At 29.9% G+C, this 23,505-nt stretch overlaps 4 protein-coding genes across 5 annotated transcripts; 2 read left to right on the forward strand and 2 right to left on the reverse strand.

The window, feature by feature from the left end:
* The first annotated feature begins 949 nt into the window (after positions 1 to 949).
* LOC108837405 (transcription factor bHLH68-like) lies at positions 950 to 5,492 on the forward strand. 2 transcript variants are annotated; one of them, XM_056992799.1, is made up of 8 exons: positions 952 to 1,457; positions 1,607 to 1,997; positions 2,348 to 2,428; positions 3,083 to 3,148; positions 3,282 to 3,347; positions 3,947 to 4,006; positions 4,158 to 4,202; positions 4,974 to 5,492. In XM_056992799.1, the coding sequence occupies exons 1-8, from the start codon at positions 1,135 to 1,137 to the stop codon at positions 5,166 to 5,168; spliced, it is 1,227 nt and encodes a 408-aa protein (XP_056848779.1). In that variant the 5' UTR covers positions 952 to 1,134; the 3' UTR covers positions 5,169 to 5,492. The 2 variants fall into 2 exon arrangements, with proteins under 2 accessions (XP_056848780.1, XP_056848779.1); XM_056992800.1 differs by lacking the exons at positions 3,947 to 4,006; positions 4,158 to 4,202 and having other exon boundaries at positions 950 to 1,457.
* Positions 5,493 to 5,975: 483 nt separating this feature from the next.
* LOC130498959 (5'-adenylylsulfate reductase 1, chloroplastic-like) lies at positions 5,976 to 7,025 on the reverse strand. Its single transcript, XM_056992824.1, has 2 exons — positions 6,961 to 7,025; positions 5,976 to 6,470 (listed from the first exon to the last, which is right to left on the reverse strand). Exons 1-2 carry the CDS (start codon positions 7,023 to 7,025, stop codon positions 6,149 to 6,151), a joined length of 387 nt encoding a protein of 128 aa, XP_056848804.1. The 3' UTR covers positions 5,976 to 6,148.
* Positions 7,026 to 9,435: 2,410 nt separating this feature from the next.
* LOC108821630 (allantoate deiminase-like) lies at positions 9,436 to 10,882 on the reverse strand. The gene is made up of 3 exons (XM_056992034.1): positions 9,764 to 10,882; positions 9,576 to 9,681; positions 9,436 to 9,505 (listed from the first exon to the last, which is right to left on the reverse strand). Exons 1-3 carry the CDS (start codon positions 9,880 to 9,882, stop codon positions 9,464 to 9,466), a joined length of 267 nt encoding a protein of 88 aa, XP_056848014.1. The 5' UTR covers positions 9,883 to 10,882; the 3' UTR covers positions 9,436 to 9,463.
* Positions 10,883 to 14,270: 3,388 nt separating this feature from the next.
* On the forward strand, positions 14,271 to 15,968 carry LOC108839247 (protein DETOXIFICATION 51-like). Its single transcript, XM_018612050.2, has one exon. It carries the CDS (start codon positions 14,352 to 14,354, stop codon positions 15,966 to 15,968), a length of 1,617 nt encoding a protein of 538 aa, XP_018467552.2. The 5' UTR covers positions 14,271 to 14,351.
* The last annotated feature ends 7,537 nt before the right edge of the window (positions 15,969 to 23,505 follow it).

Genomic DNA, 23,505 nt, shown 5'->3' on the forward strand with positions numbered 1-23,505 from the left:
TATATATCATTTCTATCAGCTAAATACAGAGTTCGTTAAATGTATTTCCGTTTACGGATACAGAAAACCCTACGCAACATATTTCACTAATCACTATACCAGGTATTGATATGTTCAAAGTGTTATCAAAACACAATAATTATTCTGTTTGTAGGTTCTTTTAGTCATTATTTACAATTTATACAATGTCCTCAATGAGTAATTTGAAAATTCAGTCATAGCAAGATCACAAAACTACTTGCGGTATTAAAATAAAAATCAAATAGCAGCGCGGTTAAGAAAAGTATAGTTGAAGTTAATTTATCAACAAAAGTTTAGCTAGTTTATCATTTTAATTTAGTATAGGGATATTAAATTAGGGGAAAACTGTTAGCTCTAGTAGCTAGTAATTACAAAATCCAAACACTGGTATTGGTTCAGAATATAATCATTGCGAGTTAATAAATATTAATCAATCTAAACCATTAAATCAAAAAGGCAATTTTACTAATTGATAATAATATCACTAAGTTTTAAGAATGATTAAAGATGGAAAAAGGATAATTAAATTTACATTCGATTAAAAAGGCGGATGCATAGACCATAGACGCAAGACACTTGTGATATGCCAAAACATTTTTAGTAAAAAAAAATATATATATATATATATATGTATATGAAAATTTTATAAACCGTATATAAAATAATCGAATAATCTTTATTTTCTTGATTTAAAATACTGTTTGTTTGTTTTTTCTCAACTCATGTTTGATTTAAATAATAAACGTAGCTACCACCTTTCTCTGCCCTACTTTAAGATAAAGCTAAAGCATGGGGGGAAAGTATATATGATATAGAATAAAGTAATTATAAGAAAGAAATTAAAGGAACGAGAAAGAGAGAAGAAGAAGAAGACAAAGACAAATATTAAACAACTTTTTAAAATTTAGAACTCCAAATAATATTAACATCACATGTTAACAAATGAGATGAAAATATAAGTTATTTTTGAGTTTTCATTCTCTCTCTCCTTCTCTTCTCCAAGAAACTAATACTACTTAAGCTAAAGAACAAACACTTCTCAAAGTTTCTCCAAAGCCCTTGATTAGTAAACACATAAAGAGATCTAAAGAGAGACTGTAGAGAGAGAAGGGAATGAATAGAGGAGCTTCGGAGAGTTCGCCGGTTCTTCAACAGCTGATGGCGGCCGGAAACCCTAATTGGTGGAAAGTAAGCGGTGACATGAGGCCACCACCACCGTTTATGGGTCATCAGCAAGGGCCATTGTTGCCGCCACAAATGACTCATAACAACAATTATCTCCGACCTCGAATGATGCCGACTCTCTTACCGCACAGCTTCTTACCATATCCAGCGACATCTTCTTCACCGTCTTTGACTAATAACCCTAATCTATCTTCTTGGCTTGAAAGCAATGATCTCCCTCCTGAGTCTTGGAGCATTAGCCAACTTCTTTTGTAACTCCCCATCTCTCTTTGTCCCTCTAACGGAAATATTCTCTAAGGACATGATCTTGAGTTCTCCTAGTTAACTTTATCGCTTTGTTCTTAGTATTTTCGGTATCAAATACGCAAATCTAATACAAATATTTCATTTGTGACCTAAGGGGTGGACTGATGATGGGAGAGGAAGAGAGATCGGAGATAATGAACCATCATAATCATCATGATGGACAACACCACCATAGTTTTGAAGGGAAGATGAGACTAGAGAATTGGGAAGAACAAGTCCTAAGTCACCAACAAGCTTCCATGGGGGTTGTTGACATCAAACAAGAGGGTATCGTTAACAACAACAATGGACATCATCATCTCATATGTTCTCCAAACTCACCTCCTAACAAGTCTTGTGTCACAACCACAACCACAACAAGCCTCAATAGCATCGACGATAACAACACCACCAACAACAACAATAGTATGTTTGATTTCTCTAGCAATCACAATGGTCTTAATTTGTCCGAGGGTAGACACACTCCCCCGGATCTATCTTCTGAGGTAGTTCTTTTTCTAGATCTAATAATTTATTGTTCAAAAAAAAAGATCTAATAATTTAATCTAATAAATATTTTTTAAAAATAATAATAATAATGCTAAATAGAGTTAAAAGAGATAGGAAAAAAGAGAAATTCTGAAATAAGATATAATTAATATACATATAAATCAGTAAGCACATCATCTACTATGTAAAAGTGAATTCTTAAAGGTCATTTATAAGAATAAGACAAACTATATCTTATTTCAAGGTATGGATCTAAAAATAATTCTCACCAAATAGGTTCTGCTTTGATTTTTCGCTTAGTGACTAATGATCTTGGCTTTGTTTGGTATATATATATGCGATGAAGTGTAACAGCTTAGAGATTGGTGGGTCTACTAATAAGAAGCCAAGGCTTCAACCTTCTCCTTCGTCACAGTCAACCCTCAAGGTAACGAATTGATTATATCATCGAAACTTTAATTAACCGATATAACTTCAATACTGAAAATCTCTCCCTGACATCATAATAACAAAACAAAAACCCAAACACAAAGGAGAACACAAGAAACATACAAAACAGAATGGGCACGGAATAAACTGTGGTTTTTGTGTTTCGTAAGTCTTTTGTTCTTTCTTGTTTTGTCTTCTTCCTTGTTCATTATTCCCTTTTCTCTATTTCTTTCACAAAAATCAAACTCGAATACTTCTCAACACACCCGCAGATATTATATATTATTTTTTTAGATTTCAAGGTTTGTTCTTACTGTAACTTTTCGATACGTAGCAGTGGAGAAGCTCGTATAAGAATTCGGACTCGATGCCCCTTTAAAGGATTTTTATAAATAATTAAAATCTGCTAATATGTATAGGCCACATTTTTGTACGTTGCTTCTAGTCATATAATTGTCAAGACCAGCTCTGGATATAAATACAAATATATTAATCTCTTGTACTTGCAAGGCAAGCACGTTTTCTCTATGCATGGTAATTAGTAAGAAAATATAACCACACATGCATTTTTTTTCTCAACAACCACACATGCATATAAATTAAGGTTTTACTTTATGCTATATATATAATTGTGATATATCGATAATTAAAGGTGAGAAAGGAGAAACTAGGAGGACGGATCGCAGCGCTTCATCAGCTAGTATCTCCATTTGGCAAGGTAGATAAATTTATTTTTAATTAATCAATCGCATTATTAGTCTTATCAAACCTTTTTTACATAGACATATTTAAGTTTTATATATATATATTTATCTAAATCGTTATTCTCCCTTTTTACCCATCTTTTGCAGACTGACACAGCTTCTGTCCTGTCGGAAGCTATGGGATACATTAGATTCCTTCAGAGTCAAATTGAGGTGTGACTCGTCTTTTCCGAATTCTCAATATTCTCATTTTCCTTTCAGTAGAGTAAGAAATCATGCTAAACTTAACTTCGAGAAAATATTTATCTGTTACAGTAATCCAAGTGATTACTAAAACAACAATTATAAATTTATATCTCAAAATATTTTGGGTATTGGGCCTCCGAGTATCAATTCCTGGTTAGTGGAAATCCATCTCAGTATGATATCACTAGATTAACATATTTTAGTTCTGTTACAAAGAAAAAAACATATTTTAGTTGTATACTTATAGAGTATGAATAATTGAATATTTTTGAACAAAAAAAATTGAATATTAATATATTTTTTTATTTTTTGTGAACAGAAAGTCTTTAGCGAAAATTATATTTATTGGTCAATGAAAATCATTTCAGTGATTTTGATGATGATGAAAAGACACACATATTATTAAAAATTATGAAAAGATAGATAAAGTTTTTTAATAATATTTAAAGTTTTTTAATAATATTTCAGTATAAAGCTTTGTTCTCTCCATGTTAAGTAATCTTTGATTGATGTGATTATGTTTGATTATGTATGAAGTATTTATATATTTCTTTTAACTGTTGGAGGCTCTGAGTCATCCATACTTTAGTACGACTGCATCGGGGAATACGAGGCACCAACAGCATGTAAGCACCAAATTTAAGTTCCACATACATGGCATAATACGCACATATATACACACTGATGTAGACACATCATCATAAAATAGTTTATACTTTATACGCTGTAATTTGATACTCGTATAAAAAAGTCCATTAATCATGGTTTTGTAAATAGTTACAAGGAGACAGAAGTTGCTTATTTCCTGAGGACCCTGGTCAGGTAAATCCATTTTATATGTCTGTTTTATATATACCATTGTTTAATCGCTAATTCACTATACTTTTTATTGGATCAGTTGAATCCAATTCAAAAAAAATTGGACAGCTTTAGTTTCCAAAATGTATCCGCTTTTCTTTTCTTTTCTTTTCTTCTACTGTTTTCTTTAAAGATAGAGTTGAATTATAAAAAGATGCAGTGGCCAGCCTTTTTTATTCACCACCCTTACATTATTCATTGTTATAAGCAATAAATTTTGTTAAAACGAACAAAGCCACTAAACTCATCTATTAAAACTTTACCCAAAAAAACTCATCTATTTAAAGTCATCTTTTTCTCCTTTTTCCAACGTTTTCTCCTTATTTGTTCTCCATCAAAGTCCATTTCAAATTCTTTAGGCGGGTCTTTTATTACACTCAAGTATATATACAAAACCAATTTGTTGAATCTCAAGTATATTATGTCTTTCTGTTCCACTGTGCATGTCGATTCATATTTTCACACATTAAATAGTATATTGAACAATCTAATATATATATATATATATATATATATATATATATATATATATATATATATATATTGTTGACAAAAAAAACACATATTAGTTTATTTGAATAGAGTATATTTGATAAAACTATTAAGACATGTGTAAAAAAGATGTTGAACTATGTTTTCTTGTAAGATACAGATTTACATTACAAATTACCTTGTTAATATATATGTGCCAATGCTATAAATCTTAAGTTATTTTTAATTTTATTTTATGTTCAGCTCGTGAATGATCAGTGCATGAAGAGAAGAGCAGTCTCTTCATCCACGGACAATCAAAATGCAAATGAAGAACCTAAGAAAGACTTGAGAACTCGAGGTTTATGTCTTGTTCCAATCTCCTGCTCCCTCCAAGTCGGCAGCGACAACGGTGCGGACTATTGGGCTCCGGCGTTTGGCTCCGCCGGTTTTCAGTGAAAGCCAATGAAACATGCGGCACGGAAGTCCAACCTTAGAGAAAATGATATAACATCACGAGCAGTCAGTCTACTGAGAAACCAAGAAATTGAGTTTCCTAGGCTGATTGCTCATGATGCTATACAAAGTACTTCTTTTATTAATACTTTGCTAGAAATTTGCGTTTAGCATTTGGTGAATATATGCGTTTACGATTTTATCATTCGTTGTGTTATCAGATGATGATCAAGCATTATGTCCATGCTTTAGGAGACTGTTTGTTATATTATCGGTTGTAATTTGTGGTTACTTATTTAAATTACTTCCATGTGATTTGTATCGTCATCTAATGTGATTATACATCAGGCCATGAGGTTTCATTCATTCGCCTTTTCAATGCGTGGTTCTTAATTTGTGGAAAGTTATAATGTGTGATAACCTAAAAAGAAGGAAACTCAAATAAAGAGCGCAAAATGTTAATGGCAATTCTGGTTAATAGATTGTGAATTTTATTAGGGATTTATTATAAACAAATGGATTTGAACATATTAGGTTGACCAGACAAGTGCATTATCTTTTTCGAGCATATACTCTCACAGAAATTTAATAGCACCAATTAGTAATACGGCATCTAACGCATCGTCTTTATGTTATAGATTTCTGAATATATCAGGTTTGAATCATCTACTACTTTAGCTTTGTTTACTCTGTTTTTGATTCCTAAAACATCAATTTAAAAATATATTTGATATGATGAATGCAAGCAAAGAAGAAACGTTTGAGTTTCATCTCACTAAGAACCACAAAATTTACATGAAAAGCATCGTTTTTACAGCTTTGAAACACTACAAGACTGCAGAAACTTAATCTTTCTCGAATAGCTTATCTCTCTAACTATGTGACACTAGCTTTCTTCTGTTCTAGCAGTCTGGAACGAGATGAAATGGTTCTTGTTTGATCTCTCCATTCTCATGGAAGTGTCAACTGGTTTTGCGGTTTCTTTACCGTACAAGTTTCAAGAATGAAGTCAAATAATCAACGTCTCTCTTTTCAGAAGGATACTTGATCGGTCTTGAAGAGTTCTTAGGGAAGACTAGTATCATCGGGAAGCTACCGAGCTGCAACCCCTGCTTAGCAAACTCCTTCTGGCCACCATTGGCTCTGAACTTGGCAACCTTAATCCCACTTCCAGCCAGTTTATCAACCAGTTCATCATACGATGCTTCCATAGCTTGACAAAAGGGACACCACGGAACATAAAGCACAACGATCCAAGGCTCTCTACTTCGATAAGCAAACTCCACCCCATCCACGGAACAGCCACTGTCTCACTTTCCGGAAGGCTGCGAGTCTCTGGCGAGGAAGGCCCAATCATGTGAATCAATATATCAACCAACGTTTATTAATACAAATCCAACCAAATAACTAGGTTCAACTCAATATTTGCTCCTTTGAATTTTACCCTTAAAAATATTTATAAATCCACTCAAATCAAAATTCAAATGAAATCTATAAACAAATCTATACTATTGAATAACACTTAATTCCAAAATCTATTTTAAAATCACAAAACCAATAACAACGTATTTAAAATTGGATTTTAAAATGATAGAACCAATAATACTATATTTGGTTTGAATTTATGAATCCATTAAAATATACAAACCAATAACACCTCCTATTATCCACTTATTTTCATTCTGAAATCTATATCATTGATTTTAAAATCAAATGATTTGTCAAAGATTTCTAAATCCAATTTTTTTTCTAAATCCATGAAAATAGTAGAACCAATAACCCCTACTAAATGTACTTTGTGTAGAGAACTATACGCGATTTTTTTAAGGTGACTAGAGCGGTTGAGTCAACTTTTCCCATACCCCTATTTCTCTACACACAATCTCCTATGGACTCCCTTGAACTTCTATACCAATTTTTCATAATTCTATTTTTGATCAAAACACCAAAATCTCAAATCAAATCTCCCCCCTCCCCTCTTCAAAACTAAACCCCTAACCCCCCTCCTCCATGGATTAGTGAACCCATGGACAAGTATTTACCTTGTATACCTTTTAAATCTGGAAAAAAAAAAATTAAAATTGTTTTTAACCATATTTTGATGATTTTCGTAAAAGTATAAAAAACAGTCTTTTTGATTTTCGAAATATTTTTATCAAATTCTATAAATCAAATAAAAAATATTTCATGTTTCCAATTTAATTTTATGATTTTTCTTTAGACATATAAAATTAAAAAAAGAAAACTGTCTAATAGAAATTAAGGAATGAGATATAGGGCACGAGAGGAATTGCCTCAGAGCGGTTAGAGACAAACGCGATTTTTTTTTCTGTGGGTCAAGCATAGGGACCTCGTCTTGGACCTCCCTGTAATCTTCTTAAGGGCACTCTGTGTTGAGATAAGCTTGAACTAAATTGGTGAGCAAGTTAGCTATTTTCTACCAAGATATGGATTAGGAAATAAGAAAATATTTGTTGTTTAGGAGTTATCTAATTATCTATTATCTAGTGATTTTATGATTTATTATTTATATATATGGAGATGCCAAAGTGTGACATAACGTAAGAGTTTGAGAAAATTATAAGCCAGAGAGAAACCCTAACCGTCAAGAGAGAGAAAAGAGTTTTTTTCATAGTTTCAAGCCGATGATCGGAGGCTTATTCAGCTCCGACATCGGTTTGTTTAATTCATTTTGCATCTCTTTTTTGGATCTGTTTTGTTTCCAGTCGCTATTCTATTGCCAATTTATTTTGAATCTGGCAAGGTTTTTATTGTTCTTTTGTATGCTTCTTCCAATTGGTTTGGAAAGACAAAACTTTCGGTTCAGTTGAACTGTTTAAAAAAGTTAATTGACAGATCTACTGCGGATGGTGGCGACGGGTCTTACCGGCTTTAATCGTTGATGGTTCTTCATTTGATGGTGATGGAATTCTTGCTGCAAACTATGGTTACTTCGAAAAGCAGCATGAAGTTCTATGGAACGGTAATCTCTTTGACTCTGATAATAGAGCAAAATAGAGAGTTGTCTTATCTCGGTGGCTCCTACTGGAGTAATAAAAAGAGAATGACAATCGTTTTCAACTCACTCTGAAGCGTGGTGTTTTTGGATTAATATGAAGGTTATCTCCTTTGAAGTTCGTCTATTCCAGAAGCAAATATGAAACTTTTATATGAAAAATCTTTAGTCATCCATACGCAAAATAGATGTTTAGTTTATTTTGGATCCCTACTGGTGTATCCCTTTTCTATGTTGTTTTCCTGGTTCTTATTATTTAGAACTTTTTGCCTTGAAGGCTTAATAATACAATTCAGTGACAAAAAAAAAACGTAAGAGTTTGAGAGTTTTAGGTTTTTGAGTGAATTTTTTTTTTAGTGAGTTTTCCTAAAGCATTGAGAGAGAGATTAATAAAGAGTTTTGTGTTTAAGAGATTGTTTGATTCAATACTATGGGCTGCTGATTTCAGCTGTAAACTCAAGTGCTGGTCTGATATTACCAATGTTCTAAAAAATCGGTTGAAGGTAGTTAGACACCTTATAAAGGATTGTTGTTTAGGCGGGCCTAGACAGATTTTTTTTTTTTTTTTTTTGGTAAAATGTTAAGACCTAGACAGATTTTTTGAACCGTCTAAATCTGTTATTATAAAAATCGTTATGAAAAAATCATTTTGTTTATATTTGATTTGTCGACTAGGCCCACCGATTTTTTACAACACTCGTGTTACTGCGTCTGCATTGTGCTGCAATGATGATAAACCCAGGAGCAAATCAGTTGATGATAAGAAGAAGAAATCAGAGTCTGTATAATAAATTTGAATGCAACACTCTTTTACCTTTCGTTCACTGGAGCACAAAAGCGGTCTTTTGTCACATATTTGGTACATCCAACCGGGCTTCGTAGCCTGGTGGTAATGGAACCTCGGCTGAGGTACCCGCCACCCAGCTTCGAAACCCGGCCACAGCGATTTAACATCCTTACTGCTGGGGCGCTGGACCCCTTCGGGGGATATTTGGGAAAGTGGCTGCCCAGACACCAGAGATATCAAAAAAAAAAAATATTTGGTACATCCTAGTTGATAAGTCATGGAGGATAGCATGCGTCCTACATCATCTATGGTACGTTAATACACAGTGACAGACAGTTACTATTTAGAGTTTTTGCAGACGGTCTCCAGTAGTACTATGAGTTCAGTAACCTATAGAGTTCTGTCCATCTGGGTTAGCCTTCCCAAATATTTTAAACACACAAAGTTTAGTTATGAATACGCGTTACCTTGAGTCTTGTCTGTCCTGCAGTCCCTTTAACCAACCCATTCAAGCACAGGCCCTTTCTCATTGTGAACCTGCATGAGAATATCATTCAATAATCAACATACTAGTATGTATGTTAAGGCTCTATTGAACTTGCAATACCTCTACACAGCCCCAAACAGATGCAGGATCATACTTGAGCTGTAAAAGATTTTCCTCTGAAATGTCTATGGTGTTCTCTTTTAAAGCATCTTGCACACTAATACCACTGAGTAAATGAATATGGGAAAAGTGAGTATTGTATACTCAAGTCTACAAAGAGGGAAGAAGGTAAGGTAATCGAGTAAAACCTCTTATCAGTAACCTCCAAGCGAGAAACTGGCATGATACCAGCAAGAGCAGCACTACCTAGAAAAGTAGATTGAAATCTCACACCTTCCTCATCACTAAACGCAATCACCTGATCCATACATAGATTGATCCATTTGTAGACTATCTAAGTGACTATTAGTTTGACTAGGCGGCATATAACTGGACTAACACTAGTTGGAGGACGAGTCCCGTATCTGTCCTATTGATGATATGATTTTCTGATGACCCTTCTTTAGACAAAGCAGAGTGAATATTTTGCTGAAATACGGAGGTAGAATAGGCTTTGGACACGCTTCAGTAGCTGACGAGGCAGATCATTAATTTTTTTTACAAGCTGCTTTGGGCACCAACATCAAATTCTGTACCTACATGACATATTTACCAACTGCTACTTTGCGGTAGATGAGAGGGTACATGCAATGAAAAGATTTGGTTTCATCCTGTGAAAGAAGACCAAGTTATACCTCCTTGACATTGGGATGGATGATTTCGGAAACTCGCCGAGCAATTCCACACGAGTTCCTTCCTATAAACTAGAAGAGTTCCCTTTCATAGCTCAAAGAAGTTACCGGCGACAGCACCGAGACTAACTGCAATAACGACAATAACCCAAAACCCGAGTCACCAAGATAGCACCAAACCAGTGAGGGGCATTAACCACTAAGATGAGGCACTGAAGGACAAAGAACATAGAAGAAGAAAAGGTTTGGCGGTGCCATAGCATAGACAACTCCGCGGACCAGGAAAAGGCCATAACTCTACGCCCACCGTTGGGAAACTCCAACGCACGTCCTGAAGGAAGGAGCCCTCGAGGTCCGTCCTGAGAGCATAACGATGATTCTGTACACCAAGGCGATAAAGGAGAAGCCATCGACCACCACGCCACTCCGATGAGGACACTGTGAAGCATCACAAAGCTGGAAGAGTCCAAACTGAGCACACGCGCCTCCACAACCGACTAGATCAAGCCAACCAAAACCAGATTTGAAAACCGGTTTACCCGATCTACGCCACCCTAATAGCCGAATCCTTCCTCTTTCCTAGTTCACGAGACCTCGTCTCAACTCCGGAACAAGCTAGCTTGGAAAAGAGGTTATTCAAATTCCATTTTTAAAAATTAAAAACGTCATGTACATGTTCTCATTTACTATTTAATACTTAAAAAGGCTGATCCTCTAACCCAATTGTTGAATTATCTTCTTTTTTTTCTTGAATTCCAGAGGTTGAATTTCTTTTATTTTTTTTTCCTTTTTTTGCAAATTTTTTTCTATTGAATGTAAGAGTTTACAAAACATACAAAATTTTGCTAGTTTATTCTTAACATCAAGGGTAATAACCGAAACGGAAAACTTTTGTTCGAATGGTTGACACCAAAAATGGTGTTGGGTCTAGTCATTTGTTCAACATATTTTAGAATTATAATCAATTGATATGGTTGTTACGCTCTCCTGCAGGCAATGGTTTTATCAAGATATATAGCTGGCAAACTATTTGTAGTGTAGCGATATTGAAAACGGGATGTTTCTGCATGGTCAACTTATATTTATGTGTCATTTTATTAGTCCGAACAGTTTGTTTATGGTTTTGAGTATAACCGTCTATGAGATTACAAAGAAAACAACCGACTATGTTGAAAATATAGTGCATGGCAAAGAAATTACAACCCAGTTGTGTCATCCTATTGACTACATGACAAGTATGTCCTATCTCTTATTTTTTGACATCTATTAAAAATAAATCATTTACTTGACGTAAGGGGTATAAATAATCAAGTGGTTTAAATCCATTGGATTCATTTTGTTGATCAAAGGAGATTTCAATCTATAGTTCTATACTGTGTGCATGCTTGATCACTTTAGTATTCACATGGTAGATGCAGATTTTGGGTTAGCATAATTTTAAAACGTAACAATTTTATTTATTACTTTAAAATTATTATATTTTGTGATTTTGATCTTCTATTATATCACAATGTATCATATAAAAATCTTAGATTTATAACTAACTAGGCTTATATTATGAAATATTATACTAATAATATATGAATAAATTATTTTATATTTTATTTATATGTTATATAAATTGATTATGATGTGTAATTTTTATTTTATTATTTATTACTAATAAATATTAAAAATATTTAATATGTTAATACAAAATATATTAGGAAATCTATTTGGGTTAAGATTTGATTAAGGAAATCTCTTATTTAAATTAGAAAAAAACATTCTATGGTTAAATCTATTATTTAAATTAGAAAAAGATAACCATACTTAAATATATGTTCAATAAATATTTCAATGGCATTCTAATGTAATTAAATAGTAAAACTAAGGAGTAGTTCTTTTTGTACTTCTCTTTTAATAATATAGATACATTTACTTTTTTCCATGTATGTTTTTATCGTCAACTTATTAGTTTGTGTATTATTAATTTTCTATATATTAAAAAAGAAATATTTGAAAAATGGTAACTTCAATTTTGTATTACAAGAGATAGAAGAATACTTTTACTTTTTCTATGTATGTTTTTATCGTCAACTTATTAGTTTGTGTATTATTAATCCCCTATATATTGAAGAAGAAACATTTGAGAAATACTAACATCAATTTTGTACTAATTAAAAAAAAATCTCTTTCTTATTTGGCAATCAATTAGATATCCAATATTACTATGTGTCATCATTACATTCAAATTGAAAAACATGATGATCCAATTTAAAAATTCATTAATTATTAATATAAAATTTTTCTCCATTATTTTCTAAATAGAACATACGAAATTACCTAATCTGATCGAATAGATATGCTAATTAATGATTTGAAATAATAAAGATTTGACAATAATTTATACATCCTCTATCATTTTGTTTTATATTTATAATATTAAAATAAATTAGACAATCAAATTAACCAAATAATGAAAATTTTGATTTTTCTATATATGTTATATTTTGAATTTTTAAAATGAATATAAATTAATAAAATTTTAAAAAATCTCACTTTGAAAATTTGTGATCAATGGTTTAATTCCTTATATATTAATCGAGGAAAGATACAAAAATTGTTATCATATATTTATTATTTATAATCATTAATTATTCTTAGAAAAATAGATGGGTACATCTTAATTTATATTATTTTTTTTTTATCAAACTAACTATCAATTGATAAATAGTGTACAAAATAAAATTCTCGCACTTTCCTTAAATAGAAACTATGGAACTACAAAATATGATCAACATATATATATATATATATATATATATATATATATATATATATATATATATATATGTGTGAAAATTAATGATTATGAACAATAAATATTTGTTAACAATTTTTGTACATTTCTTGTCTAATTTTATATTATTAAAAGAAATTAAAAAATCACATTAACCATATAATATAAAAATTTAGATTTTTTCTTTTATGTTATATTTTGAACTTTTTTAAACAACTATAAATTATTAAAAAAAAATTTAAATCTCACTTTGAAAATTTGTGACCAATTTCTTAATTTGTTTTGTTATAAAAAAATACAAATTATCATAAAATTGTGTTAATATAGATTTTTATTTAATAAATATTCAAATTAAATAATATATATATATATATATATTCAGCTAGCAACTTAGAGTAAGAAAATCGGCTGCATCAATTTAGTCGTCCAGTTGAAACCGTTCAAAACTATATGAAAAACTAAGGTCAAAGTAATTCGATTTTCAAAAAATACTAAGTTGCTGGTTCTAAAATTATTAAAATGGTTCTTAGTGATGTTATAGTAACGTATTAATTGTAGAACCTGTTTTGTAATAAAAGTTCACTTCATGGCCACATTACGGTTTTTATAGGTATAGACAAGGTGATAAATTTTTTTAAGCTTAAATCGATCGAACTCATCATAAATTAAATAGATTTTGGTCCATAATTACAATTACAAATGTTCGGCCCAAAATATAGATGATTATATTAAAATACATAATTGTATGCATATTAAAAAAAAATCAAATAAATATACACATTTAGTTTATCAATACTATATTATTTTTAATATATAAGCTCACCATGCGCAAAGCGCAGGTCTTATCCTAGTTAAATAGTAAAACTAATGAGTAGTTCTTTTTGTACTTCTCTTTTAATAATATAGATACATTTACTTTGTATTTAATATTTCAGAATTTATTTCTTTATGGTAATGTATGATATAAATACATAAAATAAAATACATTATATATATTTTTTGAATGAACATATATATATATATTTAGCTAGTGTATATTGTAGAATTTAATTGTTTTGATTAATAACATTTGTAGAGTTTTTAAAAAAAATATTAAAATAGTTTTATAAACTTGTTATAGGTTGTAACAATTACTACTATATTAACAGTTTTAATAAATATTAATAATGTATACCCATTTTAATATAAATAATGTTATTATTTAATTTAATATTTATTAAATACATTTATTGTGTGCCCCCATCAAATAATTTGTATGGATTTGCCACTCAATATAAATCTTTGCAAGGATCAAGATCTTTCTTCTTCATAATCATCAACGTCATGTGTAACACATCAACAACAACAACAACCAACGGCATGGCCGTGTCCGAGAGCCAGCAATCTCAAATTGGAGTCTTACTCGATCTCTTCTCGTTCAAAACCTTCGAACGACACATAAAGCGAAGTCTCCTGCATTGCGACAACAGAAGATCTCCACTTATGTCCGAAGCTGTAACGGAGGCCAAATCTCTCTTCACGCTCGCGTTTCCGATCGCCGTGACGGCTCTAGTCATCTACCTTCGCTCAGCCGTCTCCATGTTTTTTCTTGGTCGTCTCGGTGACCTCGAATTAGCCTCCGGTTCACTCGCCATTGCGTTTGCCAACATAACCGGTTACTCTGTTTTATCCGGTTTAGCACTCGGAATGGAACCACTCTGTTCTCAAGCCTTTGGTGCTCACCGCTACAAACTCCTCTCTCTCACCCTCCACCGAACCGTGGTTTTCCTCTTGGTTTGCTGCGTACCGATCTCGGTTCTCTGGCTCAACTTCGGTAGAATCTCGGTTTACCTTCACCAAGACCACGACATCGCGGAACTAGCTCAGACTTATCTCATCTTCTCCCTCCCTGATCTCATTACAAACACTCTCCTTCACCCAATCAGAACCTACCTTCGCGCTCAAGCTATCATTCACCCCGTCACTCTAGCAACTCTCTCCGGCGCCGTTTTTCACTTACCAGCTAATCTTTTCCTCGTCTCGTACCTCCGACTCGGCCTAACCGGCGTTGCAGTCGCTTCTTCTCTCACCAACATCTTCGTCGTTGCTTTCTTGATATGCTATGTCTGGGCGAGTGGTCTCCACGTGCCCACGTGGACCAACCCGACATGGGACTGTGTCCGAGGATGGGCTCCTCTCCTCCGCCTCGCGGGACCGAGCTGCGTCTCCGTGTGTTTAGAGTGGTGGTGGTACGAGATCATGATCGTTCTTTGCGGGTTGCTCGTGAACCCAAGGTCAACGGTTGCTGCTATGGGAGTTTTGATTCAGACAACGTCCTTTCTCTATGTCTTTCCGTCTTCTCTAAGCTTCGCTGTCTCTACTCGTGTCGGGAACGAGCTGGGAGCGAACCGACCAAAGACCGCGAAGCTATCCGCGACGGTGGCTATCTTTTTCGCGTCGTTGACGGGGATAACCGCGGCGGCGTTTGCTTACTCCGTTAGAAACGCTTGGGGAAGAGTTTTCACCGGAGACGACGAGATTCTCCGGCTAACAGCGGCAGCGCTTCCGGTTTTGGGTTTATGCGAGATCGGAAACTGTCCTCAGACGGTGGGATGTGGTGTCGTGAGGGGGACGGCACGGCCGTCTACGGCGGCGAACGTGAACCTCGGTGCTTTTTATCTTGTGGGCATGCCGGTGGCTTTGGGTCTCGGGTTCTGGGCTGGAGTTGGGTTTAATGGGCTTTGGTTAGGCCTCCTCGCCGCGCAGATTAGCTGTGCTGGTCTTATGATGTACGTGGTGGGGACTACAGATTGGGAAACGGAGGCTAAGAAGGCGCATACGGTAACGTGCGCCGAGACGGTAGATAGTGATCATATTAAGACGGTGGTGAATACTGTAGGCGCCGACGGTGAGAGCGATGAGGCTGATTTAGAGCTCTTATGCACACACCAATTAACCTAGTATGCCAATTAACAAATCATGTTAGTTTTGTTATCACTCGTTCCACGACGACATCCCCATCAACATATCTGCTAATCTGAAAATTTTGATTATTAGTTGTTGAAGTTTTTGGCAGTATATATCGTAGGACAAACGGCTACATAATCTAGTAGCTATGATTGGATAAAGTTTAGTGTTTCAAAAGAAAAAGACAAACGACTACATAATCTTGTAGTTATGAATCGTTGCTAACAATTACAAAACGAGTAATAAAACGCTCACCTCTAAGAACAACAGTGAAACAACAACACCAACGAATACTATATTTTCTAGTTGAAGGTGTGGCCTTCACTGATTTCTAGAGTTTTAGACTATGTGTCTAAACCCAGTTCGATATTAGTGTCTTGTTCCATGGTTCTTAATCATAGTCTAACTAGGTGTTTTGCCCGCATATGCGGGCTTAATAGTTTAAAAATGAGAAAAAGACAAAAATAGCACCAAATTAAGTTTTTGTCACAAAATAGCATCACAAGGAGGAAAATGACCAAAATAAGTTTTATTGAAGGTAAATATGCATTTATAACTCTTGGGTTAATTAATTTAAGACTTAGGGTTTAGAGTTAAGGGATAGGTTTTAGGAATGTGTTCAAATTTTTAAAAATAGAAAATAAATATTAAAATTTTCAAAATAAAATGGTGCTATTTTGGTCATTTTATTTTTTGAGTGCTATTTTTGTGACAAAAGTTTAAAATGTGATATTTTTGTGACAAAAACTTAAAATATGCTATTTTAGAGATTTGCCCTTAAAAAAATATAAATAAATATATCATCAATTTAAAAACCATTAGAATAAAATTATTCTCATGTTTTGTAATATTTAATAATTAACTAAATATTATTTTATATTCAATATTTTTATTTTAATATACGTAAAATAAACTTGAAATATTCATAATGTACATAAATTTTATTTATTTTTTAAATTATGATGTAAAATAATTTTAGGTAATACTCTCTCTGTTTCAAAATAATTGATGTTTTGGTTAATGCACAAGAACTAAGACATACAATTTTACCTAGAATGTATCATTTAAATTATAAATGAAAACTAATTCAACCAATCATCAAAAAACTATAAAAATATCATTGGCTACACAATCTTCAATAAACTAAAACTAATATAAAAATATCAAAACATCATGTATTTTGAAACATCAAAACTCTTCAAAACATCATCTAATTTGAAAGAGAGAGAGTATAATATAGAACTTTTTAGATAATGATGAATATCAAACTAATGAAATTAATTTTTAATTTATGGGTAATTAAATATTAACAAATGTAACCTAATTATTTATTGAGAATAATAAATATTTTCAACGCTCTAAATTTAAACGCAAGAGCAAACAATTTATTTCACAAATAGTAGTATAAATAATTTTGAGTCTTTTGCCAAATTTTTCAAAAAATTATCACAATAAGTTATTTTGATTGTTATAGAAAATTTATCGTAAAAGATAAATGAATTATTCTATCTTATTTGATATATATATACATATATATATATTTATTTATTAAAATATAGTCAATTTAATATTACTAAACCAAATATAATATAAACATAGATGTAATACTTTAATATTATTAAATTGTAGTATATAAGTTTGGCTAAGATATTTTCTGTAGAATATTTTAACTATTTTTAAGATTATGATAAATTATCAGTTAAATTACTAAAATTATTTTAAAATATTAATAATTAAGCATAAAAATGACTAAACCTATAATTATGCAGAGCATAAAAATAAAGAAATTCACTTCTCAAATAATAGTATAGATATATTGTTTTATAATTTTTTAACTTTTATAATAGAAAAAATTATTTAAGATAACAACACAATATAGAAGAATTATATTATTTTAAAAATAATTAAAATTATTAATATAAATTCGTTTTAACTGTATAATAAATTCACAAATAATAGTAGATATAGATAAATTGTTTTATATCTTATTTTTAAAAACTTTATAACAGAATAATTATTTTAAGATAAAAACACAATATATAAGAATTATATTGTTTTAAAAATTAATCTGATTAATATAAATTCATTTTTAATTATATATAAAAATTCATTAAGAATATCATTACCTTTAACCGCTATATATGTAATACTTTAATATTACAATATTATAGTGTATAAGTTTGGCTATGATATTACTTTTAGAATATTTTAACTATTTTTAAGATAATGATATATTATCACTTAAATCACTAAAATTGTTAACTAATATTAATAATCTTATTATATAAAGCTTGGTTCTTCAAAGTTACTAATTAACATGATCGCGACACATGGCAATTGTATATTTAAGATTATAACATGTGTTAAGTTATAACTTTATATAAATAGTTAATTAATAGTATTTTCCTTTTTAAGTTTTAAACAAAATATTGTAAACAAATAATAAGTTCATACATACAATTATTTAATATTATTTTCCTTTTTTATGTCCAAAAAATAGAAAATTTAAACGTTATATGAACATAATTTTCCTTAATTATGAACAAATATAATTATAATATTTATTTAATAGCATTTTTCCTTTTTAAGGTTTATACAAAATAATTGTTAACGGAAAAAATTATATACTAATAATTATTTAATAGTAAGCTTCCTTTTTTAAATAATAAATATAAAATTGTATAAGCTATATGAAAATAATTTTCCTTTTTAATAAATTTTAATTTTGCTTTTTAAAAAAAAATCATGAAAAACAGAATTATGAAAGAAATAGTAGTTTAAAATTTTCTAAACTAATTATAAAAACCTGAGATTTAAATTGTAAATAAAAATAGATTTATAAAATAGAATGTGTTCCATTTGAAACAAATCCTAACATAATAAATAGTCTTACAAAAATAGTCTTTTAAAGTTCAATTTATGAATTAGTATTTTTAGAAAAGGAAAATTTACAAATTACCATTTTTATATTATATACTGTTAAAAATATTTGATAGTAATTTTAATTTTTTGATTGCGATATGTGTCAATAAATTTTTAAGATTGTGACATGTGTTAAAATACGATACAATTTTTTTTTGTAAGGATTTTTTATTATATAAAGTTTGGTTCTTCAAAATTAGTAATTAACATGATTGTGATACATGACAATCTAATCTATTAAAAGTGAAGTACAAATAGTACTTAACCCCAAGTTTTCCTTAATATTTACCATTATATGCCATTGTTTTTACACACAGTCGTTTTTGACTTAACAAACTATGTATATCTGATAAATTAACGTGCACTTAAAACGGAGTGAAATAAGACTTGGTTAATTTTGACACGCACGCTTCACTTAAAACCAGAGTTAAATATGATTGGGTATAATTTTGACCAGTTATGTCGCTTTACTTAATCAAGTTAAATATGCCACCAACTATATATGACTCGGTTTAATTTTTTTCCAGAAATCAAAACAAACATGTTTTAATACACGGTCCACTACATAAAATACCAATATTTCTATAAACATGTTCCAATAGAAATCAAAACAAACATGTTCGTGTGAATTATTATCCAACATTTTGTATATACATAGTTCGGTTCACAACATAAAGAAACAAATTCTGTAAATTCTTAACCATGTAAATACCAATGTCTTGGTTTAGTTTGGTCTGCAAAATTCAAAACAAACGTGTTTCCATATAAAATAATGCTCGGTTAAATATTGATCTACAGAATCAAAACCAATATATCATTAGATATTATTGGTGCACTAAATCAAAACCAATTTAACTCCTTTGATTCCTAACATTGATAATATTCTTTAAAAAATCCCCTTATTATGCAACCATCTAAGAAGAATACAACCAACACAATCTACATATAAACTTGCAAATCACGTTTGGCTTATTTACAAATAAAAATATTCTGATAATTATGATGATTTAATCTAAAAGGAATGAATATTAATTAATTCAAATTCATATCTCCAGTGAAAATCGATTTGCTTATAGTATTCTATTTAAAATGCTGGGTTTAAAATTTTAATTAATATATAAATAAATAGCTAAATAAACTTTAAAGATATATCAAAAAGTTTTTTTTTTATTTTTAAAAAATTGCAAAAAAAAAGAAAACTCGGAGAAAACATTATAATTTTTTAAATTCATTTGGATAGCATTCCAAAAATAGGTTTATTTGGAAAAATGAATATTAATTACAAAAATAGGTTTCTTTGAAAACATGAATAACAATATAAAAATATATAATATTGTTTGGAAACATAGATAACAGTATATTAAAAAAATGAATTTATGTTATTAAAAAAATAGAAATCTATTATAGTATGAGAAATTATCTATTTGTGTCAACTTTAAAATATACAAAATGAGCTAATCTAATTATCTAAAAATATCATTTGTCTAAAATAATCATAAAACAAAATTTAAACTTTATATATTTTTTCAAATCAAAATAATAATTTAAATTTGATTTATATCAAAAATTGATTTAAAATAACATATATTCAAAAAGATATTTTTAATAAAATATTTTCCAATAACCATTATTAAAAAATATTTTCATTATATGTGATTATTGAAAATATAATATATGTGATTATTTATATGATAGTACGTATAAAATACAATTAATTATATGTTTGATGTGTTTTTAAAGAAAAAAAAAGTAGATTGTGAATTAGGGGTGGGCGTTCAGGTACACATTCAGGTTCGGTTTAGGTCTGTTTGGGTTTCGGGTTTTCAGGTTCAAAGATTTATGTCCCATTCATATATTTCAAAATTTTGGTTCAGATTCGATTTGGATCTTTGCGGGGTTGTTCAGGTTCAGATAACCCATTTAAAATTGTATACTCTAAATTTCTCAAAATATATAAACAAAATAATGTATTACATATAAATTTGAACAACATATATCAGAGTAACTGAACTTAACATATAAATTGGTTTGATTTAAATATTTGGACAGATAATCAATAATCATGTTAAGTATTTTTGGTGATTTGATTATACTTTAACTATTTTAGATATTTACATTTGACTATTTATATTTATTTTCAATTATTTAAATCAATTTATAAGTACCATATATATTCTGGATGTTTATATACATTAAGTCTTAAAAAATAAAATATATATATAAGTATATAAATCTATTTCGGATACATTCAAGTATCTAAAATATTTCGGTTTGGATCGGATTCTGTTTCAGTTCTATACATACTAAAATTTTGATATTTTAATCAATTTCAGTTCGGGTTTTATACTTCTTTTTGGATCGGGATCGGTTCGATTTCTTAGATTTAGATTTTTTTGTCCAACTCTAATTTTAACATGAAAAACAACATATTTTATAAAAAATATACACCCGCACGGGCGTGCGGGTCAAAATCTAGTTTTATATTTAAGATTGTTACATGTTTTAAATAAAATATTATTATAAATAATTATTTAGTAGTAATTTTATTCTTTTTGTTAGTAATTAACATGATTGTGACACATGACAATTTTATATTTAAGATTATAATATGTGTTAGATAAAATCTTATTATAAATAATTATTTAATAGTAATTTTCCTTTTTTAGAAAAGGTATTGTAAGTAAAAAAATTTCCATACAAATAGTAAATTAATTCCTTTTTTAAATCAAAAATGAAAATTTAAAAAGCTATATGAAAATAATTTTTCTTTCCAAAAAATTCTAATTTTCCTTTTTGTGTTAAATAAAAAATTTCAAATAAATAATTATTTAATAGTATTTTTCCTTTTTTGTGAAAAATTATTGTAAATAAAAAATTCCCATACAAAATGTAAATTAATAATAAATTTCCTTTTTATATCTAAAATGAAAATTGTAAAAGCTATATGAAAATAATTTTTCCTCTCAAAAAATTCTAATTTTCCTTTTTTTAAAATCGTGAACAAATAGAATTATAAAATAAAAATATTATTTTAATAAAATTATTTTTTTAAAATTATTTTTAGTTATAAAATAAATCTTACACAACGTATGCAAATAAATCATAAAATTATAATGAAGTGATTATTATTTTATGTTTTTTATTAAATTAAAACATCAAACAAAACCGTTGCAACGCAACGGGCTCATATCTAGTTAAGAATAAAATATGACTCAATCTATAATTATGCAGAGTTTGACAAATAAGTGAATTCACTTCTCAAATAATAGTATAGATAGATTTTTTATATCTTAATTTTTCAACTTTTACAATAGAAACCACTATTTTAAAATAACAATATATAATAATTATCTTATTTTAAAAAGAATTAATATTATTAATATAAATTCATTTTTACCTATATAATAAATTCACAAATAATAGTATAGATATAAATAAATTGTTTTATATCTTATTTTTTATTTTTAATAACAGAAATAATTATTTTAAGATAACAACACAATATATAACAATTATCTTATTTTAAAAAAATTAATCTGATTAATATAAATTCGTTTTTAATTATATATAAAATTCATAAAATTGTATCATTGATTTTAACTGCTCTAACTTCTGAAAAAAAAATTAGATACTTGTTTGGAAAGTAAGAAGGAAAATCATGAGAAGGAGTAGTGTTTGTCATTCGATAAAACATCAACATCAACTTCTTTAGTCAAAAAAAAAAAACACATCAACTTCTACAAAAATGACTTTCCTATACTTTGTTTCATAATTCACAAGTGTAAAATTGCTTATAAGAATTACAGCCTTGGTTAAATAATTTGTTTTGCTTAGAAAGATAAGTCCAATGATAAAAAGGATAATAATGACGAACAAAGTTTGAAACGAAACGTGTGATTTTAAATATAATCAAAAAAGATATGCCTCATTCTTGAAATCTTTATATACGTTCTATTTAAAACATATAGCTACTTTTGTCCAAATAAATTAATTATATAACAACAATATAAATATAAATTATTCATTAAGGGTATTATCGATATTAACCGCTCTAACTTTTAACGTAAGAGCTACGTTGCGAAAAATCACTTCGCAAATAATAGTATAGATATCGATATGTGATGGGCCCTGAGGCTATTAAATAAAAAATCTGAAGAATGAATCAGCCCATTTGAAGGACTCACCTTGTTTGTTAATGAAATCTTAACACTCGTCATGTAAGTTAAAGAAATGGACATTCTTTGATGGATCTAAAGCTCATTATGGACCTTAATAAACACTGGATAATTAAGAAATAAATCATGTGCTGAAGTGCACAAAAACTAAAAATCATCTGCTGACAAAGAAATATGAATTATTATAGCTAGGTTTACACGATTACTGTTTTTTTCCTATACATTACACGTTACCAATTGATTTTCAACAAATTATTAGTTTGTCTATAAATTGGGTGTTGTTCAGAAAAAGAGCTATAAATTGGGTTGCCGGTGGCTTTGGGTCTCGGGTTCTGGGCTGGAGTTGGGTTTAATGGGCTTTGGTTAGGCCTCCTCGCCGCGCAGATTAGCTGTGCTGGTCTTATGATGTACGTGGTGGGGACTACAGATTGGGA

Source organism: Raphanus sativus, chromosome 8, assembly GCF_000801105.2.
Source record: "Raphanus sativus cultivar WK10039 chromosome 8, ASM80110v3, whole genome shotgun sequence".
NCBI classification, from domain to species: Eukaryota; Viridiplantae; Streptophyta; class Magnoliopsida; order Brassicales; family Brassicaceae; genus Raphanus; species Raphanus sativus.